At 37.1% G+C, this 19,346-nt stretch overlaps 1 protein-coding gene across 1 annotated transcript in view; it reads right to left on the reverse strand.

Annotated features, from left to right (window-relative positions):
* The window catches only part of RTTN (rotatin), a 126,160-nt gene that overhangs the window by 33,286 nt on the left and 73,528 nt on the right, over positions 1-19,346 (reverse strand). The window contains exons 33-37 of the mRNA XM_033087793.1: positions 15,251-15,440; positions 13,721-13,812; positions 5,607-5,700; positions 1,608-1,800; positions 537-627 (exon numbers count right to left, since the gene is read on the reverse strand). Coding sequence (XP_032943684.1) covers positions 537-627; positions 1,608-1,800; positions 5,607-5,700; positions 13,721-13,812; positions 15,251-15,440 — 660 coding nt within the window. The remainder of the gene's footprint in view (positions 1-536; positions 628-1,607; positions 1,801-5,606; positions 5,701-13,720; positions 13,813-15,250; positions 15,441-19,346) is intronic.

Raw genomic sequence — 19,346 nt, forward strand, 5'->3', positions numbered from 1 at the left:
TTGATTTTGAGGTAACATTTCTGTTAGCAACTGTTAAACATACTTTACAGGTAGACTCTAGCTATAGGCCAGGACTTAAAAATACTTGTGAAGGAACAAAAATTAATGTAGTCTTATTAGACTGGGTTTTGAAAAGACACAGAACTTAGTCACTAAGTATTTTAACAACTCCAATGTGGGTGAAAATGACAGAGATAGCCTAAAATCACAGAAGGGTGAGGGAGGGGGGCTACACAATGCCCCCCTTTTTCAATATGGTGCTCAAAGCTAGCTGGTTAAACATCTATAGCTGGTTAAGGACGAAATCAGGAATAGAATCTAGGTCTTCAAACCCCACTGCTCTTTTCTCCCATCCAAAGGTGTCTCATTGAAATGTTCAGTAACCTATTTCAAATAACCTCATCATACCACGTATATCCTGAGAGATTTCCCCCCGTCTCCTATGGTTAGTGTATCCTCAGCAGAATTTATGTTTCTGCCACTTACAGCAAACAGACACACAGACAGGAGGCCACAGGGAGATAGGAGATGCTCACCTGAGCCTGGGTGTGTTCAACGGGCGGTGACGAAGGCAGCGGGACCCTGAGTTCCTGGACACGTGCCTCTATGAGGGTGGCATCTGCAACACTGTGGAGGACAGAGAAAGAACACCCTTCCAACGATTAGTAGGCTTCTAATTAAAGATTAATAAATCAGAATCTGAAGTTCGAATGTAACCTTGAATAGAATTCAAGAGCATGGATTTTTATAAATAAAGACAATAAATGTTTATGAAAAAGTATCCTATTGCGGTTTAAAAGGTTAAAAGCAACTGCAAAAACTGCAATTACTTTTGCATCAACCTAATATTATCCAACACAGGGAAAAATCTTATCAGATACATGTGGGAAGAATTCTGAAGAAAAATACCTAATGAAACCTTATGAAAAGCATCACTTTTAGTCCTCGCACTAAGCTCATTAAGTAGTTGTCACCAGTGCCACTCCCGACATTAAAGTGAACTTTCCCAGGGCTGCAACACAAGTGAGTGAATGACCTATAACTAGACCTTAGGTTGGACTGAATTCAGTATCTAAGGCCTTTTTCACCACAGCATATCATCAATGACAAAATCAGAAAGAGTTATGTCAGAGGCTTATTCATATTAGACACTGAAAGAACCCAATCATGATTTCCCTAAATTTTACCAGAACACGTTGTAATAAAAAGCTCAGTCTCCCATAACTAAATAACTCCAAATGAATTTTTAAAATGATTTTTCAATCATGGACATAATTCTGGAATGACCACGAGGGAGATAAATCCCCAAACTCCTTCACTTCCCTTTGGAATGACCAAGGGAACTGAACAGTCCCTAAGTGAGTGGGAGGACAAACGAGGTTTAGAAGCTCTGCATTTCAAGAACTCAGGATTTTCTGAGGGGGCGGGGGGCCTTACCAGTCAACACAGCAAACCACTACAAGCAACTTAACATCTGAAATAAAAGCTGTCGAGACGACTGTGGCAGGGCCAAGCCTGCCGTGGAGTGAGCCTACACAGGCCAGACCAGCACATCTGGAGGTGACCGGAGCCTGTCCACGCCATGCCTCTCGGAGCACTTGTCTTACCTGCACAGACGCTCCACCAGCCGCGCGTGCCGGACAGCGTTTGCCGTGTCTCCTGGGGCGACCACCAAGAGGTTGTCGAGGAGGCTGCACACGGCGGAAAGGAGAGGCGGGGTGACCAGGACACACTGTCTGGGCAGAGGAGCAGCCAGGCATGGGTCGTGAGCAAGCCGTGGACACGCAGTTTCATGCTGACCTAGGGTTGAAGATGAGCGTACACACGTCACTATGCTTTTACCTCGCGGTCACGTGCAATATTCCCGAGTACTGACAATCAAAGGCAAGACCCTGACCGTGCCCACGAGAGACGGCTGGGCAATTCCCCGAGTGCTCGCCTCATCTCAACGCTGTGGCCAGGAGCTGGACGCCCCGTCCTCCACTGCGTGTGTGTGTGTGCCGGCGTACGTGCACACGTGTGTGTCTGCCTCGGGTGCAAGTACCAACACCAAGGCAAAAATGGCAGAGCACAGTTTTGTGTCTCAAGCATTCAGACACTGAGAAACAAAGAGACGGTCCACAATCCTTCTGAAACTCTGGGGGCCAGAGTGTTTCAGAATTCAAAATGTTTTCGCATTTGAGAAAAATACTACGGTACACATAGCATACATTAATGAATACCTCCAATGGGATCTTGGGCAACTTCCCACAGTACAATCAATATTTCTGCAGTGTAGCATATGCACAACCACAGTAAGAGGATGACCAAAGAAGCAAAAGCAGCCAAACCAGTATTGGTCAGGTGTTGCAGCCAAATGTCCTCCGGTCTGGGCAAGGGTTACTACCCAGGGAATTTGAGAAAACTTTCAGTCTTCAAGATTCTGGTTTTAGAATTGAAGACAGGGACCGTGGGCCTTTCCTAGAAGACAGCAGGGGACTGCTAACGAGAGCGGCTCTGCCTCAGACCTTCCTTCGTGACCCTCACTCATCACGTCTCTTTTAAAGAAATATTGTATTTTGAATAAATTGAGACTTACAAAAAGTACCAAGAATTCCCACATACCTTCATCCAGATCCCGAGATATTAGTATTTTACCCCATTTTAGCTACTTACCTACCTTCTTATGAACTATTTGTAAGTGGCAGTTTAATGTCCCTTTAACCTTAAGTTAAGCTCCTAAATAGGGACTCTGTCTTTTATAATCACCGCACAGTTATCAAAACTAGGCAATTAACACGGATGCAGTGGCCTTATCTAATCTATGGACCTTTTCCAAATGCTGTACATTGTCCCATTACTGCCCTTTATAGCAAAGCAAAAAAGTTCTTTTTCTTGTTTGGCTCCAATTCAGGATCACACTTTGCATCACGCTGCCCTGTCTCTTTGGGTTCTAACCTGGAAGGTTCCTCAGACTTGCTTTGTCTTTCAGTACCCTGATATTCTGTGAAGAACACAGGCCAGTTGCTTTGTAGAACGTGTGACGTTTGGTGTTTCCTCATGATCAGCTCTTCAGAGCATCACATCAGGACAAACATGACTCCTATCTGTCCCACTGCTGGTGGTGTTCACCTTGACCATTTGATTAAGGTGCTGTCTACTACGCGTCTCCATTATAAATGATCACTTTCACTCTGTAATGAATTAATGAATTACCTTGGCGGGGGGCACTTTGGGACTATATATTGTCAAGAAAGATTTGATATTTGAAACCAAATTAAACTGGGAAAGTCCAATTTAGGTAATTCCACAGAAACAGTTCAAATGGTTTTAAGGAAAAAATTTAAATACTATTCACACCATACGTATTACATGTCTTCAGCATTTCTAGGGCAACCATATAGAAGGAAAGAATACCAGTAAAGGGGGAAGAGCACAGCATTTAGGAAATTCAAACTCATTCAATACATTCAATATAATTTTTATATTTTATCTGGAGAGAATGATCCCAGTTACTTCTATGTATAGTATTCAAAGATACTAACATTTTTATTTTGTAATGATTCAACTTTGTAAATCAAATGTAGCTTTACAGATCATGAGAAACCCTGTGAAAGGTTCTCTTATAACATAATGGAATTTTTCTTTTATAAAAGTTAGAAACTAAATTTCAAAATGAAAAGTTGGATGTCTAAAGTGGCCCTAATGTACATGCGAGAGAAAATTCTTCTTATCCTGTTTTAAATCGCTTTGGGATGTGATGATTCCCAAATTAATCAAGAATTAACGGAATAAGATGAGAAAGGAGTAACCAGCTTCACTGGGAAATCCTGCTAGTTCTTCCAGTGGAGAGAACTAAAATCTCATTATCGCCAAAAATAATTCCATCTAAATGTTACTGTAAAGAGATGGAATTCAGAAAGACATCTAACAAGACAACAAACTCGCTCTAGTCTTAAGGCTCATCAACAACATATATTTGACGCTTTCCGGCACTGTTCAAAGATGTGTGGCAGGTTCAACAAAAAGACTAAAAGGCTTTTTTTTTAAATCAAATACACACAATGAAATGATAATCAGTAAAACTGTGCATAAATACACATTCTAAGCATAATCCTTGAAAATAAAATAAATTCAAGAGTAATAAAAACAAAAAACCCCACAAAAGTGTATGTACAAAAAATCTGTGCATAGATATTCATAAATTATTCATAATAGCCAAAAAGTAAAAAAAAAAAAAAGTCCAAATGTCCATCACTGATGAATGTGTAAATAAGATGTGGTCTATCCATGCAGTGGAATATTATTTAGCAATAAAAAGAAATGAAGTACTGATACATGCTACAACATGGATGAAGCTTGAAAACATGTAAAGTGATAGGAGCCAGTCATAAAAGAATGTATGATTCCATTCATACCAAATGTCCAAAACAGTCAAATCTATAAAGAGGAAAAGTAGATTAGTGATTGCTTGGGGCTGAGGAGAACAGGGTGGACGAGGAGTGACTGCTAATTAGGGTACAGTGTTTCGTTTTGGGGTGATGAAAATGTTCTAAAATGGATTGTGGTGGTGGTTGTGCAACTCTGTGAACATACTAAAAACCAATGGGTTTTTACACTTAAATGGGTGAGTTGTGTGGTATGTGAGTTATATCTCAATAAAGCTGTTCAAAAAAGAATAATGTAACACATTTCTACAGATAAATGTTCCTGAAATTTGTTATCAAATTTCATTTCATGCCCTGTGTCTGCAGCTATTTAAACAATCTGAGTTTGCTCCTTTTGTTCTTAAGAGAATGGAGTAAGTACTTTCACAATTAAATACTTTTGTATATTGTCAATGTAAATTACTAAAAACCAAAATGGGACATTTAGGAAAGTATGGAATATTATAATGAAAATTCAGAGTAAAGACTTAATGAAGCAAGTATTTCTGAAGTTTTAGAAAGCACTTTCTCTGTAGATGCTCATACTTCACTGTTTAAAATCACCTTCTTTTTAGATAGTCTATTCCTTACAATTAGGAATTGAATACTATGTTGTAACCTTCAAATGTGTGTGTGTGTGTGTGTGTGTGTGTGTGTGTGTAAGCATAATAGAGTTGGAAGCAGTCCCTAATACAAAGTGTAAAATCTATATACTGCCATTAATAAAAATAAATCCTATACGACTCATCATGTATTTGTAATAAAATAAAGACTCAATACGTTCTGTGTACTTTAAAATGGAAGCATAGCTTTTGAAAAATACTCAGGACCAAATTCTCTTCAGTTTCAAGTGGACTACTATGGTAAATTGAAGTGTTTTCCCAAAAGAGGGGAGAAAATGAAGTTAACTAATATCCATCAGTTCCCCAATTCACACACCAAATTTAACTGATAAAGAACCATATGGCAATCAGACTACTTATCTGCGGGTCAAATTCCTGTTTATTAGTTAAGAGGATTTGTTTTGTTACTTTCTGATATATTTATTCTAATTTATTCTATCATGTTCCATGACATTTCATTTTGTTCTTATCTAGACATTTTGTTCTGTGACTTATTTAATTTTGTTCTTTCAAAATATCTGTCTGGACCGACTTGTCATTTTCCGTTTTGAAAGTAAAATGTCTCCTAAAAGAATACCTTGAGCCACAAACTGGTCATGTGAGACTTCAGGGAGAGGTGCTGCTGAGGGCACAAGGGGTGAAAATTCTGCACTCCCAGATGAAGGTGTCACCTATGGATCAGCGAAAAAATTACTTTACTCACAACAATCACAGTGTTACATGGAAAATGAAACACAACTAATACATACGCAAGAAAGATATCCCTAAACAGGTTTATAACAAAACCACACCCATCAGTCTAACTGGAAAACATTCCATATCTTGATAGTTATAATAGTTTTTCAATGGCATTTTCTACTTCTTATAGGATATGTTAAGTTTATGTAAATCAGTAACTCAAAGGAGTGACGTTCTAACTTGAAACCCACTAAGGATATTAAGGTCCCAATAAGGCCTATTTTATTACCCAAATGTTGAATAGCTAAAATATACTACTTTTAACTATCATTCACTGTGTCCTTGAGATATTTTTCATTTTATTTTTTATGAGCTTCTTAGTTTATTTATTCATTCATTCATTCATTTTTAGGCTCCACAAATAAGAGACATCACATGGTATTTGTCTTTCTCTGTCTGATTTATTTCACTCAGCGTAATATCCTCTCGGTCCATCCATGTTGTTGCAGATGGCAAGATTTCATTTTTTAGGGCTGAATCACATTCCATCGTATGTATATATTACATGTTCTTTATCCATTAATTCCTCAATGGACACTTAGGTTTTTTTCATATCTTGGCTATTGTAAATAAGGCTGCAATAAACATGGGGGTGCAGAGATCTTTTCAAGCCAATGTTTTCATTTTCTTTGGATCAATTTCTTGCATTTCTTGATGCCTAATAAGAGTTTTTTAAAGTTTCAAACGGCAAACACAAATTTTAATAGTGCCTATGAAAAAATTAACAGCACTATTAAAAAATGTTTCTCTACTTCTCCCCATATCGCAAAAGAAGTGTTTAAAAAATTAAGCAATATGCTGACACTGCAGAATGCAACATTTTTTAAAACATTAAACACAACAGAAATTCTGTAGAAGGCAAACACAGTTTTGCTACAGGTTTATAGATGAGCAGACTGTTTGGTCTCCTAAAACTGGGTTGGGCACCCCCTCTGTGAAAAAATATCTTATCTAGAGGGGTGATATCACTCTCTTTCTTACCATCAGTTTGTTTTCTCTGAGATGGCATGAACTTCCCACACCTGGGTACGGTCCAGGTCAGTGGGTGCCACAGCAGGGGCTGTCAAATGAACTTTTGAATCAGCCCTACACAAAATCAGATACTACACTGCGCATAATATTTGAGTAGATTGCATATTTATCCCAATACTTAAAGTAGGGTATCTTAGATTAATATAATAGAATGAAAGCAAAAACTAAGGTTATTTTCATTTGCAGTTTCTGATAGTAAAAAGAATATAAATTTCAAGAAAATGGGAGATGAAATTAATAGACAGCTTTTCAAATCCCTCTTTCAGCTTAAGGCCTTAATCATCTCTCACCACTTAAAGTATACGCTACAATAACAAGAAATAAATGATGAAAAGTGTAGTCAAAAAAAGTAAGGTAAGTATGTAAACTCATCTAAAAAGTAAACCTAGATAAATTTTGGTCTAAATAAATAACTCATAAGCAGGAATGTATTATATATGCCTTATTTTATATAATATTAGATCCACATAATAGAAAAAAATACCTAACATTTTCTTTTTTAATTATATTTGCTTACGATTGGCTATAAGAGACCTACAAATATATATATAGGCCATATATATATATATAGCGGCCAACAGACATGCAGATAATGTTACAATCATACACCCAGATGGACAGCACAAGCTCTGCAGAAGCTCACTAACATACTTGGCTCCTGCCACCCAAGCTCCTTTGCTTGTATAACAAAATTTAAGACAGTGAGGCTGGAATCCTTTATCTTTTCAGGGAGCATCCTTTCAAATGACAAACACATGAGCAGTCTTCACTATTGACAAAAACAGAGACAGCATCTAAAGCAGGAAGAGAAGTGTTTAAGGGCCCATGAGAAACCTGGCTCCTTAGAAGAAAGCAAACTTGTGATTCGTGACCGAAGGTCAAGCATTAAGAAAAGTTGTGATTTCCCTTTACAGTCCAATGAAGGGATACACAAATTTAGAAAATAGGATTCTAGAAAGCACCTAATAGTTGTATTATAACTTAACCCACATGGTTGAGATAACGGAAGGACTTCTTTATATAGTAATGTATTGTTTTAAAAATTGATTATGTGTGATTTATATTTCTACAAGCCATCCATATTTTTTAGTTTGCTATATTAGTATATTTTAATAAGACAAAATAATATTAAGCTGAACTCTAATTCTATGCTCAAATCCTTGCTTGTCTGAAAATAATCTTCAGTGCATATGTATTTGATTATATTTAACAATACGCATTAATATGTAAATATGTTACTTGTCACCTTGAAATCCAGGTAACAACTAGTCAATTTTGAAATTCAAGTATTAGCTGCTGGAAGGTGGAGGTTCAAATGAGTGTCCAACGCCACAGGCAGACTAGACCTGATATAGACCAGGTCCTCGTTAGAGGTAAGGACGACAAGTAAGGGACATGCCCGAACGTAAACTCTAATTAGGATCCTGAGACCAGGGCTGTAATCGTGACAGCACAAACTTCCTCCAGGCAGAGGAGGCCCTCAGACACGCCCGCAGAATGCTGGCCAGCCTTGTTCGAGAGGACATGCTTCTTTCTCCCCGGTCTCCTCCTTCCATGGAGAAACTTCAGAGAGACTGAGTTCCGGCCTCATTACCAGGTGGAGGACATGGGGGTTGGCTCAGTTTAAGAGCAAACTGAGCACATTCAGCCATGCCTTCTCTTCCCCACAGTGGACAATACCCATTCTCATTTGCTCTCTACCCCACAGACAGTACGAAGCCCATGTGGGGGGCCAGGGTTGTCCTTTTGTAACAGTGAGTCTAAGTCCTGTTCTATCACCTGCTCCACTCATTAAAATGGCCCCAGTGCAAAACTGCAATCTGGATTTTTCCCTCACTTTCACGTATGCCACAGGACACTTCCTGAGATTTTCAATTTATGTTCCCTTGATCAGACAAATAACACTGAGCCTTATCAATACCTCCTGGTATTACAGAAGGCAAAAAAAGCCTGTTAGTTGCAGATAGATTGATACTGACACTACTTCAAGTTACTGTCTTAAAACAGACTCCAATTTTGCTCATAAAAACTAAAAAAGATAACCTTTTTGTCAATGTGTTTATAGATTTGATAACTAAAGAAGCTTTCTAAATCATGCTTCATTGTAAAATATGCAGTTATAATTTTAAGAATTGCTTTGAAATAGCGGGAAGTAACAAAGTCATTTACCATATCAAAGTAGAATTTGAGTTTAAATTTTTTTTCTTTCATCTAAACAAACTACATCAAATGTTCAAAGATAATTTTCTTTGTATTCTGCCTTGCAGAAACAAAAGAGTTCACTAGATACTTTAAAGTATTTTGAAAGTTAATTTAGGAGTTGCATATTTTATTTGTCAGAATGATTTTATAATACCTTCCATCCTCTTTCATCAGTATTGGTGCCTAAACAAGCTGTTTGATTTTTTTTTTTTAATTAAAAGAGAACAAAGGAAGAAAATGAGGATTTGTGGTATAAAAAAAAGATAGAATAAAATCTAGTCACATTTTTAACACATAGCAAAAATAAGGTATAAGAAGTCTCTAGGGGATTTTAGGTATGCTTCACAACTTATAATCGTTAATTCTAACCAAATTGTAACAAGAAGTTCAAATCACTTTAGGTGTACACACTCATGATTCAAATTAGATTGTGTACAATATAAAATTTATAATAAGCTCAGAAAAACACCAGTGAAGGAAGGAGCAGACATGACAGAAGCTTCTTGCCTGCCTAAGGCTAACATCGCTTACTCACAGGCCGCGTTTATGACTGGGACGCTGCCCTGGGTCCCTCAGCTGTACTGCACCAGCTTAAGAGAACGCGTTTCCTAGCGCTGGTCCTATCCCACCCCTATTGACTTTGTGATCTCAGGCCACACAGGAAGTGCTCTAAGACACGGTTTCTCCATGTGTGACAGGGCACCACCCTCAACTGGTGCAGGTTGGACTGAACCCATCTGGGGCAGGTCACAGGGGCTGCAGGTCACAGCAACGCAGCAGGTGTCCTCATCTGAGCTCTAACGGCCAAGATGCCGGCTCTCTCCACACATTAACATTTACTATACGAAATAATTGGTTTTTACCCAAATTAAGAAAGTATACTTTAGTACAAATATATAATGAGACTCAAACCCATTCTACTTCAGTTACAGTTCCTGCAGAATATTGTTGTTGAAATCTAGTTCAAAATGTTTTGGTCAGCTTCTTTAAATCTTTGCACTTGACAGAAACTGCTATCAATCTATAGTAACTCCGTTTGGAAAGCTTCACACATACCAAAGTGAGTACCAAATACAGAAAAAAACAAAAAAATATATTATTTGCTCCTTCTAATAATTTTTTAAAGAATATTTATAAAATAGTATGTGCTATGCACATGGAACAGAATAATATCCTATTCTTATCTGCCATCGTATTCATTCTAATGTCACATACAAAAAAATTATATTAGAAAAAAAAAATTGAGGTATCACTAAACATCAATACCTAAGCTTTATTAATAGACTTGACATTGAGGTTTCATACCAAAAACAAATCACTTGTTAATTTTCACTGTACTATAGCCCAGGGGCCTGTATTACCAACACTTACTTAGGAACTAGAATCTCACTTGATTTTCCTTTTAACTAAAACACGCAGGTTCTTAGATGCCAGGTAATCTGTAGGCAGTTGAAGTTTATTTAAACAAAGACATCATTGTCTTTCTCTCTCTCCATTGTCATGCAAACTGCCATCTCCCCAGGATTTCCTGGGGTCACCACACTGGAGGTATGTGCAGGCCCTATCGCTGACCCCTATGTCAAATCTACTTTCCCTTTCATATCCCCGTGGCAGTATTGTAGTTACCAATTTATGCTGTCTAATCCCTCCCCCTTCTCCCTCATCCCCACTCTCTTCCCTTCTAGTAACCATTTGGGGAATATAACCAATAATGTTGTAAAGATTTTGTAGGGTGTCAGACGGGCACATGTCTTATTAGGGAGACCACTTCAGGGACGGTGTCGATGCCTGACCACTGCGCTGTACACCTGAAGCTGAGGTTGAATGATATTGAATGTCAACTATAATTTATTATATATAGTCACAGGATATGGAGTATAGCATAGGGAATAATAGAGCAAATGGAATTGTAATAGACATATACGATGTCAGAGGAGCAATAGATTGGGGGATGGGGGACTATCACTTTGTGAGGGGTGAAATGTCTATTGCATTGTTTTGCACACCTGAAACTAATAAAGAAAACAAAAAACAAAACAACAAAAAACTACTTTCCCTTGTAAAAGCCTCTTAGATACATCCTTGCCGTAACTGTCCTCAACCTACTCTCCATTCTAGAACAAACTTTCAGCTACCACCAAACAAGTGTCCATTGTAATGTTTCATGCTATGTTACTCTGCTGAAATATCTTTAGATCTTTATAGCTATTATATCTTACCTCTTCATATCCAAAAACAGACAGCTCTCCTGGCTAATCCCCATCTCAAATCCCTCAGAAACTTTTCATACCCTATATTTCGCCATGGTTTAAGTATGGGAGTAGGTTTGTACCCTACCTTTTTCCATAGCACAAATCCTTATTTTCTTCCTTTGTTCTCTCTCAATGTATTTTTTAAAGGACCACATTTTGCTCACAGAGCTGTTGCTGCACACTGGTACGTGCTGGGCATAAACACCTATCTAGTCTGGGTATTCTGAGAAGCGGAAATGAGATTTCAGGAGGAAAACAACTAATGCCTGACCCTACTGGGGAAGGAGAGATTCGGCTGGATGGAGGCCTCTGAAGAGCTTCTTTACAAGGGCAATGCCCCCAAGGTGACAATGACACTCCTTATGCTATTTGTAATTGACAAAACATACAAGTGGCAATCCATGCAGAGCTTGCCAAACAATTGAACCAATATTCATTAGATAGACCATTAAAGTCCCTAAGGTGGCATCTGCAGCACAGAATGGATAATGATCCAGCACACTGGATGACAGGACGCAAATCAAAACTTAGTGCTTTTCTTGGAAAGATAAAATAGAAAAACAAACAAACCACTCAACAAATTGCATCTTTTCTCAATTCTAGGAGAAACACAAAATAATTATATAAATAAACAGATGAGTGTATTAAGAAATTTACATCCACTCAACTGAGAGCTCAATTTGTAATTTCAACATTTTCTTATACCTGAGAAAGTTTAGTTGGTCTGGGTACTGACAGTTGAGGTTAGAAGTAATACTGGTATAATAAATAAATTGTCTACATTTTTCTCCTGTTGGGACAAAGGTACATAGTATCTCTGGCACAGAAAGGAAAACAATGACAATTAGTAGAACTGGTGTAATTAGACTACTTTTGTGACTAAAAGTCACCAATTTGGTGAATTTGGTGAAGCCACCACTGCCAAAACTATTCTGTTTGGAATCCAAAAAAAAAGAAAGAAAAGAGTTGACTATAAAAATTCTAATAGATAATAGTAGTCTTTTGAGGAACTACAAAAAATAAATATTACATAAAACTATATATATAACAATTCCAAAAAAACAAAACAGATTTCATTAGTATATTTCTAAAAGTGTATGTGACATCCTAACCCAAATTAAAGACATCTACATTAATAGAGGTGCTTCTATTTTAATAATGATTACAAGAAATAACATTTCCAAAGTTTTTCTTGGAAAATCTAGTATCCTCATCTATAATATATATTATTATAAAGAAATACAAAAGTTCGGTTTGCTTTGTCTTTTTGTACTTCAGTATTCTTGTATAGGATAAATACAACTTGATATCTACAAAATAGCTAAGGTAGCTCGGAGTTAATTACAGCAATTGCTTTCTACTGAGTACATACTATAAGCAAAGAATTGAAGAATGTGAAGATTTCCAGGTTAGTCAACAGCTCCTTAAACAAAGAAGGTAATCTAAGAATTACTTTTAAGCATATGTTAATACTGTCCTTCTTTGAACTAAATAACCATCACTCCTTTTTACACTTAATCATATCATTATTTCTCTTACTGAGACAAAGATATATACTGTTTCTAGCTTGGAAAGGAAAGCATGACATCTAGTGGAACTGGAGTAATGATTCTATTTTTCCAAATAAAGGTTCAAGGACTCAAAACAAAACATTGTATTTATTTAGAATGTTCAAAAACTCTTCTGAGTCTAGAAAAAAATAAAGACTCTTAAAACTGTAGCAAAAAGTACCAGCCTCTTGAGAAGCTGTAGTAAGTACATCTAATTAACTGCTGTATATTCTTTATTCTCAGTCTATTTTTGCTCCTGGAAGCAGGGGTGCCTTCCTAATAGGTTCTACAACACAGTAACAATGTTCCAAAAACACTTTACACTTCAGTAATGTTTCCCACTTGAGAATAAATGATTTTGTACACTTGTAAAAGGAATGAAACCAGGTATCAGTTATTATTTACAAATACTTAGTGTCTCAAACTTTTCAGAACAAAGTAACTTATGAATGAAAAGAAAAAGGAAAAAAAGACAAGCAGAGACACATAAATTTCAGGTGTTTCACATAATCAAGACGAACTTTCTATCTGATGCTGTACAATTAGAAACATGTTCATCAGTACCATAGCGGAATCACTGAAATGGGAACTTTCTCCAAAGTGCCTTGTCCTTAAGCAAAATTTCAGGGTAATCAAACATTAACCACATGAGATCTGTTTTCTTCTTCTACTACTACTGATAAACATTTTTAACTTTTGAGTCGATCCAAAAAGGTAGGGACGACATTGAAAACCCATCTGAAAGGATATTCGGTTGACGGTACCAGCAAGGGAGGCCCTAGTTCTGCAGACAGCACTTGAAGTCGATCACAGCCGTTATCAGCGGACCTTACGCTTCCTGTCCATTCTCATCTCTCCACTGTGTGGACTGAAACTCTCAGATTCACCATGAAGCACTATGAATTCTTTGGAAGTACCATTGTCTCCGAGGTGGAGAGAGAACTTGGAGCTGGATCTTGATTGGACATCCTCGATGGAGCCCTCCAAAACTTGAATGAGTCATCTAAACCTGTGACAACAGGAAAACTGTCAGCATGAATAGTCTCCTGGGTACTGTAACAGTTAACAGAAAAAACACTCATTACTTAAAACCAATCAAGAACTAAGGCAAGAGGTTTGCTAATTTTTATTTTCTTAATCAATTCATATATAAAATTTGTTTCACAAAAAGTTTAATGACAATTAGTTGACTGTGCTTTAGCTTACTCTTACGCAATTCTTCAAGAGCACCAGCTCCCAAACACTAACGTGCATGAGAAGCACACAGCTTGTGAAAACAGTTCCTGGGTCCTATTCCCAGAAATTCATCTCCCCCAAACCAGTGTGGGGGCCATAAATGTGCATTTCTAACAAGCTCACAGCACATTTCAATGCTGTTGGTTCAAGGGCCATGCTCTGAATAACGGAGACAAACAATTAAATGGGTCCCTTTCCTAATAGGGGCAGTTATTCAGAATGTTCAAACAGTTCATCAAATGTCATTTTCCTCTTACTTCCTCCAAGAAGTAAAGAGAAAAGTGAATTAGAAATTTACACTTAAACATTTCAGAGTAAAGGAATTTCATGTCTGCAATTTACTCTTTAACAGTTCACAAAAATATATACATACACAGATACGTGCACATAAATAAACTTTATTTATACACACATACACATATACATACATACACACATGACACGGAGGGGCAAATATAGTAAAATGTGAACATTTGGGAATTTTCTGTACTAATCTTGTGCTTTTTCTGTTAGTGTGAAATAACATCAAGATTTTTAATAATTACTTTAAAAATTAATTTTAAAATTCAATTTATTTTTATTAAATTATTATCAATTATTATAAGACATAATTATTATTACATGTGCTAAGATCTCATACTTGGGAAATCCAAGGGACTCCAAAATAGAAATTAAAAGGTTTCAGCAAGATATTTTGACAAATGAGTAACATGACAAATACAAACAACTTTTCATTAGCAAAACAATTAGAAAATTTAGTAGGAAAAGGTCTCATTCTTGACTGCCTAGGAGGAACCTTCCCAAAGTTCAAGATAATAATAGAGAACAAAACTATAGAACTTTGCTGAAGGGCATGAAATAACTTATGAAACATTTATATGATTTCAAAAATGGTTTCCATGAAGAATTTATAACATAGAAAAGTGCTTAGGCAATGTTTAGTGAAAATGTACATAAGATGTGAACACAATTATGCAAAACAAACAAAAGCTATACAGAGAGAAAAGACTGGAAGAAAATACACCTAAGTTAGCCAAGGTAACCTCTGGGTAGTGGGACAGGGAAGGTAACCTCTGGGTAGTGGGACGAGGGATGAATGCTTTTCCTATGCACTTGCCACTATTTTTCAAATATTTTGTAACAAACACATGGGTCTTTAACTGTTTAAAAAAATGTTACATCTTTTTGAAATGTAAATATAATGTACTTACCATTTAAATCACTGCCTTCTGAAGTTCCATTAAGAGCAGAACAATTCAAATCAAATGTATACCGTCCCAGGTAACAATGTTTTACCATCTGATTCAAATGTTCATAAAAACGGCAGTGATAGAAAAGAGCCTGAAGGGCGGGTTTTCCCACGAGCGACAGGCCAGAGTCCTCGTCATGCACGCAGGGGCCCTACAGGAAAGAGGAAGAAAGAGACACGGTGATTCATGACAGAATTCCTTCGCAAAGACCGACGGGAGCGCCACATCCCCCAGACCCTTTTCAACTGCCTCTGGCCCTCTACACTGGCAGCAGCCTGATGAGGGCATTATCTCACAGGACTCTCTGGCTTTGAGCCTAAAAATCCACTGAAGGCAGAAGGCTGATCTGTCTCCCGAGGGGCCATTCAGTTTTAAATTTTTCTATGAAATGGTATAGCTTTTAAACAAGTAATTACATACTTGAGCCACAAATACAATAAAAGCAGTATTTTGTAACCTACACAGAACAATAAGTATTAAAATATCTGAAATATTGTGGTCTAAGTAATTATATTCCAAAGTATTTTTATACCTATCAATAAGCTAGATAAGATGTAAAGGCTCATCAATACCCAAGTCTGTTTGTCACTTTACTTGCCACCGAATGAACTCTGCAAAGGAAACGCCCACAATGCACGCACATCAGACACACTTTCCACCAGGAGGGTGAAAAGAATCTGCCATTACTCAATTTTAACCTCTTTGTGCTTTTCTTCAAATAACTTTTTGCACTGCTAGTCAGTCACTACTTTTCTTGGAATATCCAACGGTTAAAAAGTCAAGCAACAGGATCAGTTTCAAGTTTGCAAATAATCCCAAATGCTTATAAATATTTCTATTTCTTGGAAAATAAAGATTTTAAGACAGATCATAAGGGAGAGAAAAGTAAAAGATAGAAAACAGAAATCTAAGTGCCAACAGGAAAGGTATGGTCAAAACATATTCAAAATTTATCATTAACTGTCAGATATGTGTATGTGTCTCTACTTTCATGCCTCCTTGTCACCAAGGAAAGATGGGCATAAAAACTTACTATTCAGGAAGACAAAATAATTTACAAGTTAAAGGTAGAATTACATTAATAAGATTATTTCCGTTAACCCTCTTTTCACAGATACTATCATTAAAATTAATATTAAATACCTTTTATGGTTTTGAATGTTATTGTTCTGTTCTAATAAACCTATCCAATACTGTGAGCGTACTACTCTTTATAAGTAGGGGAATTTACATCTTTAAGAAGAAATAAGACTATTTACCGGGCAGCCAGCACGTGATGGTCACTGTGTGATGGTAACTTTCAATGCGGAGGTCTAGAAGAAGCAGGTAAAACAGAGAGAAGGACAGGAGAGCAGGGTTGCATGCTCCCAATTATTGTGTTCCAGGCAGGGGCCCTTTCCTGCATCACCTTAGCTAACTACCCAGGATGAAGTAAGCCATGCACAACCTCCAAGCAATTCTAACAGTCAGAGCTTCAAAACATCTTATCTTTACAGCCACTTACAACATCCCTAAACGTATAAAACATGTCAAACACACAAGAGATTCGCAATAGTTGCCGAACACCACAAATTCAAGCACTCATTGTTATAATTCAGGGAAGGAATTCACCACAAGATGAGAATTATAAATATTTCCGCTAAGTTTACTAGCTTACCTCTCACTATCTAACAAACCTCAGAAAATCAATAAAATAAAATTGTGAAACAAAGTAGTGCAACACTAGTTTTCTAAATATATTTCATAATATGCCAAGAAGAATGTGAAAATATTTTATTACATAGATTATATGAAATTATTCAGAACTTTTACATTTGCAAAATTGTCTATAGAATTGCTTCCTGGATGAGTTACAGCCACAGTCCAAAATTCACAAGGGTTTAAGAAAAATAGATGAAGGAATGCAAACTGTCAAAAACAAGCTCTTCAAAAGCTCTTAAATCTGCTGATTCTTTATTCCATAAACACCTGCAAAGGCTGATGGTTACACCATCTGCTAGAAGGACAGGGGATGCAAACCCACTGTCATCTAAAATCCATCTTTTAACTTAATCAGCTTAATGAATGTCAAGCAAGAGAAATGAAGAAAGACACATAATCACAAAATTCTAGAGCATCATAGAGAAAGACAATATGGAAAAAGAAACAGTGAGCCATGAAGAGGTAAGAAGCAGATAGGTAGGTATCCAACTTCTCAGCAGCAGCACGGAATGTCAGAAGACAATGGAGCAAAATGTTTATAAGGAACAATTTCAATCTAAGACCTGGTAACTGGCCCAAACTATCAATTCACTGAAGTTGAATACATTTTCAAATATGCAAGAACTCCCCCGGCGTATCACTCCTGCATTTGTTTTAAGGTAGAAATACACTTATTTTGAGAATGATTACTAGGAAATGAAATTCTAACTAAAGAGAAAGGATGCTTAAGGGCTTAGAGAAGCTTGAAATATAATATGGATTAACAATGCAAGAAAAATAAATAGAAACTCTAAGGGAAAAAAATCACCCAAATTAAAATTTTTAATACACACACACACGCATGCATGCGTGCACATATATACTCATGTACATACATAAATACCAGGACTCTTCATCTGCATGCCAGAGGGCTCAAGGTCCAGGAAGCAGAGATAATAAAGTGTAACACAGCCCACCAAATGGCTCTGTAGGGATGGCTGGTTTCCACTTTTTAGAATCAACCTCTCTGTAGATAAATGGAGGCTGCGGAAGAGAATGTGAACAGCCTTCACAAAGTAAAAGTAAGAATAAAACTGGTAAAGATGAGCAGAGCGGGGAGGAGATACGATGAAAGGATAGCAACAGCTTAGCCACATCTTATCTCGTAAACGAAGAGCCAAGAGATAAGATCCACAGAGAACATGAGCAGAAACAGCAGGGATGACCAGTGGAGAAACTAAGAAAGGTAACAACGATATTGGCAGGACATTGTTTAAACGAGATAGATACGATGTATGGACACAGTAAAGGAGCAAACATATTATTGCAAACATACTGAAGAATTCAAATCCGTCGGAGGTAAAGCTGTCTCTGTGAATGCAGAGGGGTAGTGAATTTCATTATAAGCTATATGAGCTTTTGTAATAACCATATGTATTTATTACTCGAAAAAAATAATTTCTTTTAAAAATTCAAAAAATCCATTCAAAATATTTTCAACTTCTCCAAGAAAACCACATGATCTGGACTATGTACATACTGCATAACCATTATCTATTATCTATTTTTTATTTGATTTCTTTTAACTAAGCATGAAACCTGGATCCCCACTCTCCACATGCCCAAGCTTCCTACTGGCAATGGCCCATTAGCACCAGAGCCTGACTTATGGCAGCGCAGCCAAGCCCAGCATATGCACAAAAGATGGTCTGACTCAAGCTTTGCACAGATGCCTAATGGTCCAAGGGCCGCAACAATGAAGTCCTTCACGCACACGCCAGGCTCCGCTCCGCAACCGTCAGGAATGGAAGGGGCTGTCTCCCAGCGTAGTGGGGAAATCAGCATGGTCTAATTACTGTCTCAAGATGTCTCCATCCTTACCAGCTTTGCTCTCAGGTGAGTGCTGTGGCTGCCAGATCACCCACAAACCTGCCAGGGAGAGCTGAGGAGGACAGTGTACAAAGAAAGGAAACTCTTCAAATCATTACAAATTTGCAAAGAAAACAGCAAATTAAGTAGGTCATAGAACACTCCAATTAATTTTAAAATATTGTTCTCAAGGATGCAATTAAGTTATAATGTTAATTTTCAAACATGTATTTTACTCCTAGTGTCAGGGTACTGATATAGCCATTAGCTATGATTCAAAAGACACTAGAAGCAAAGTGAAAATTACATTTAAGAAGTATAAATTAATATTTTCAAGAACAGAAAAGAAATACTTAGATATGTAACAAAGTTTTTAAATGCTGTAATATAATCCAGACAGAGGGGGGAAAAAAATGACACTAGTTACAGAAGAAATCCTTAACTACATACAAATTACGAATGTAGTTAAAATGATATTGCTTCTCAGACACCAAGCATTTATTGTTTC

This window comes from Rhinolophus ferrumequinum, chromosome 19, assembly GCF_004115265.2.
Source record: "Rhinolophus ferrumequinum isolate MPI-CBG mRhiFer1 chromosome 19, mRhiFer1_v1.p, whole genome shotgun sequence".
Classification (NCBI taxonomy): Eukaryota; Metazoa; Chordata; class Mammalia; order Chiroptera; family Rhinolophidae; genus Rhinolophus; species Rhinolophus ferrumequinum.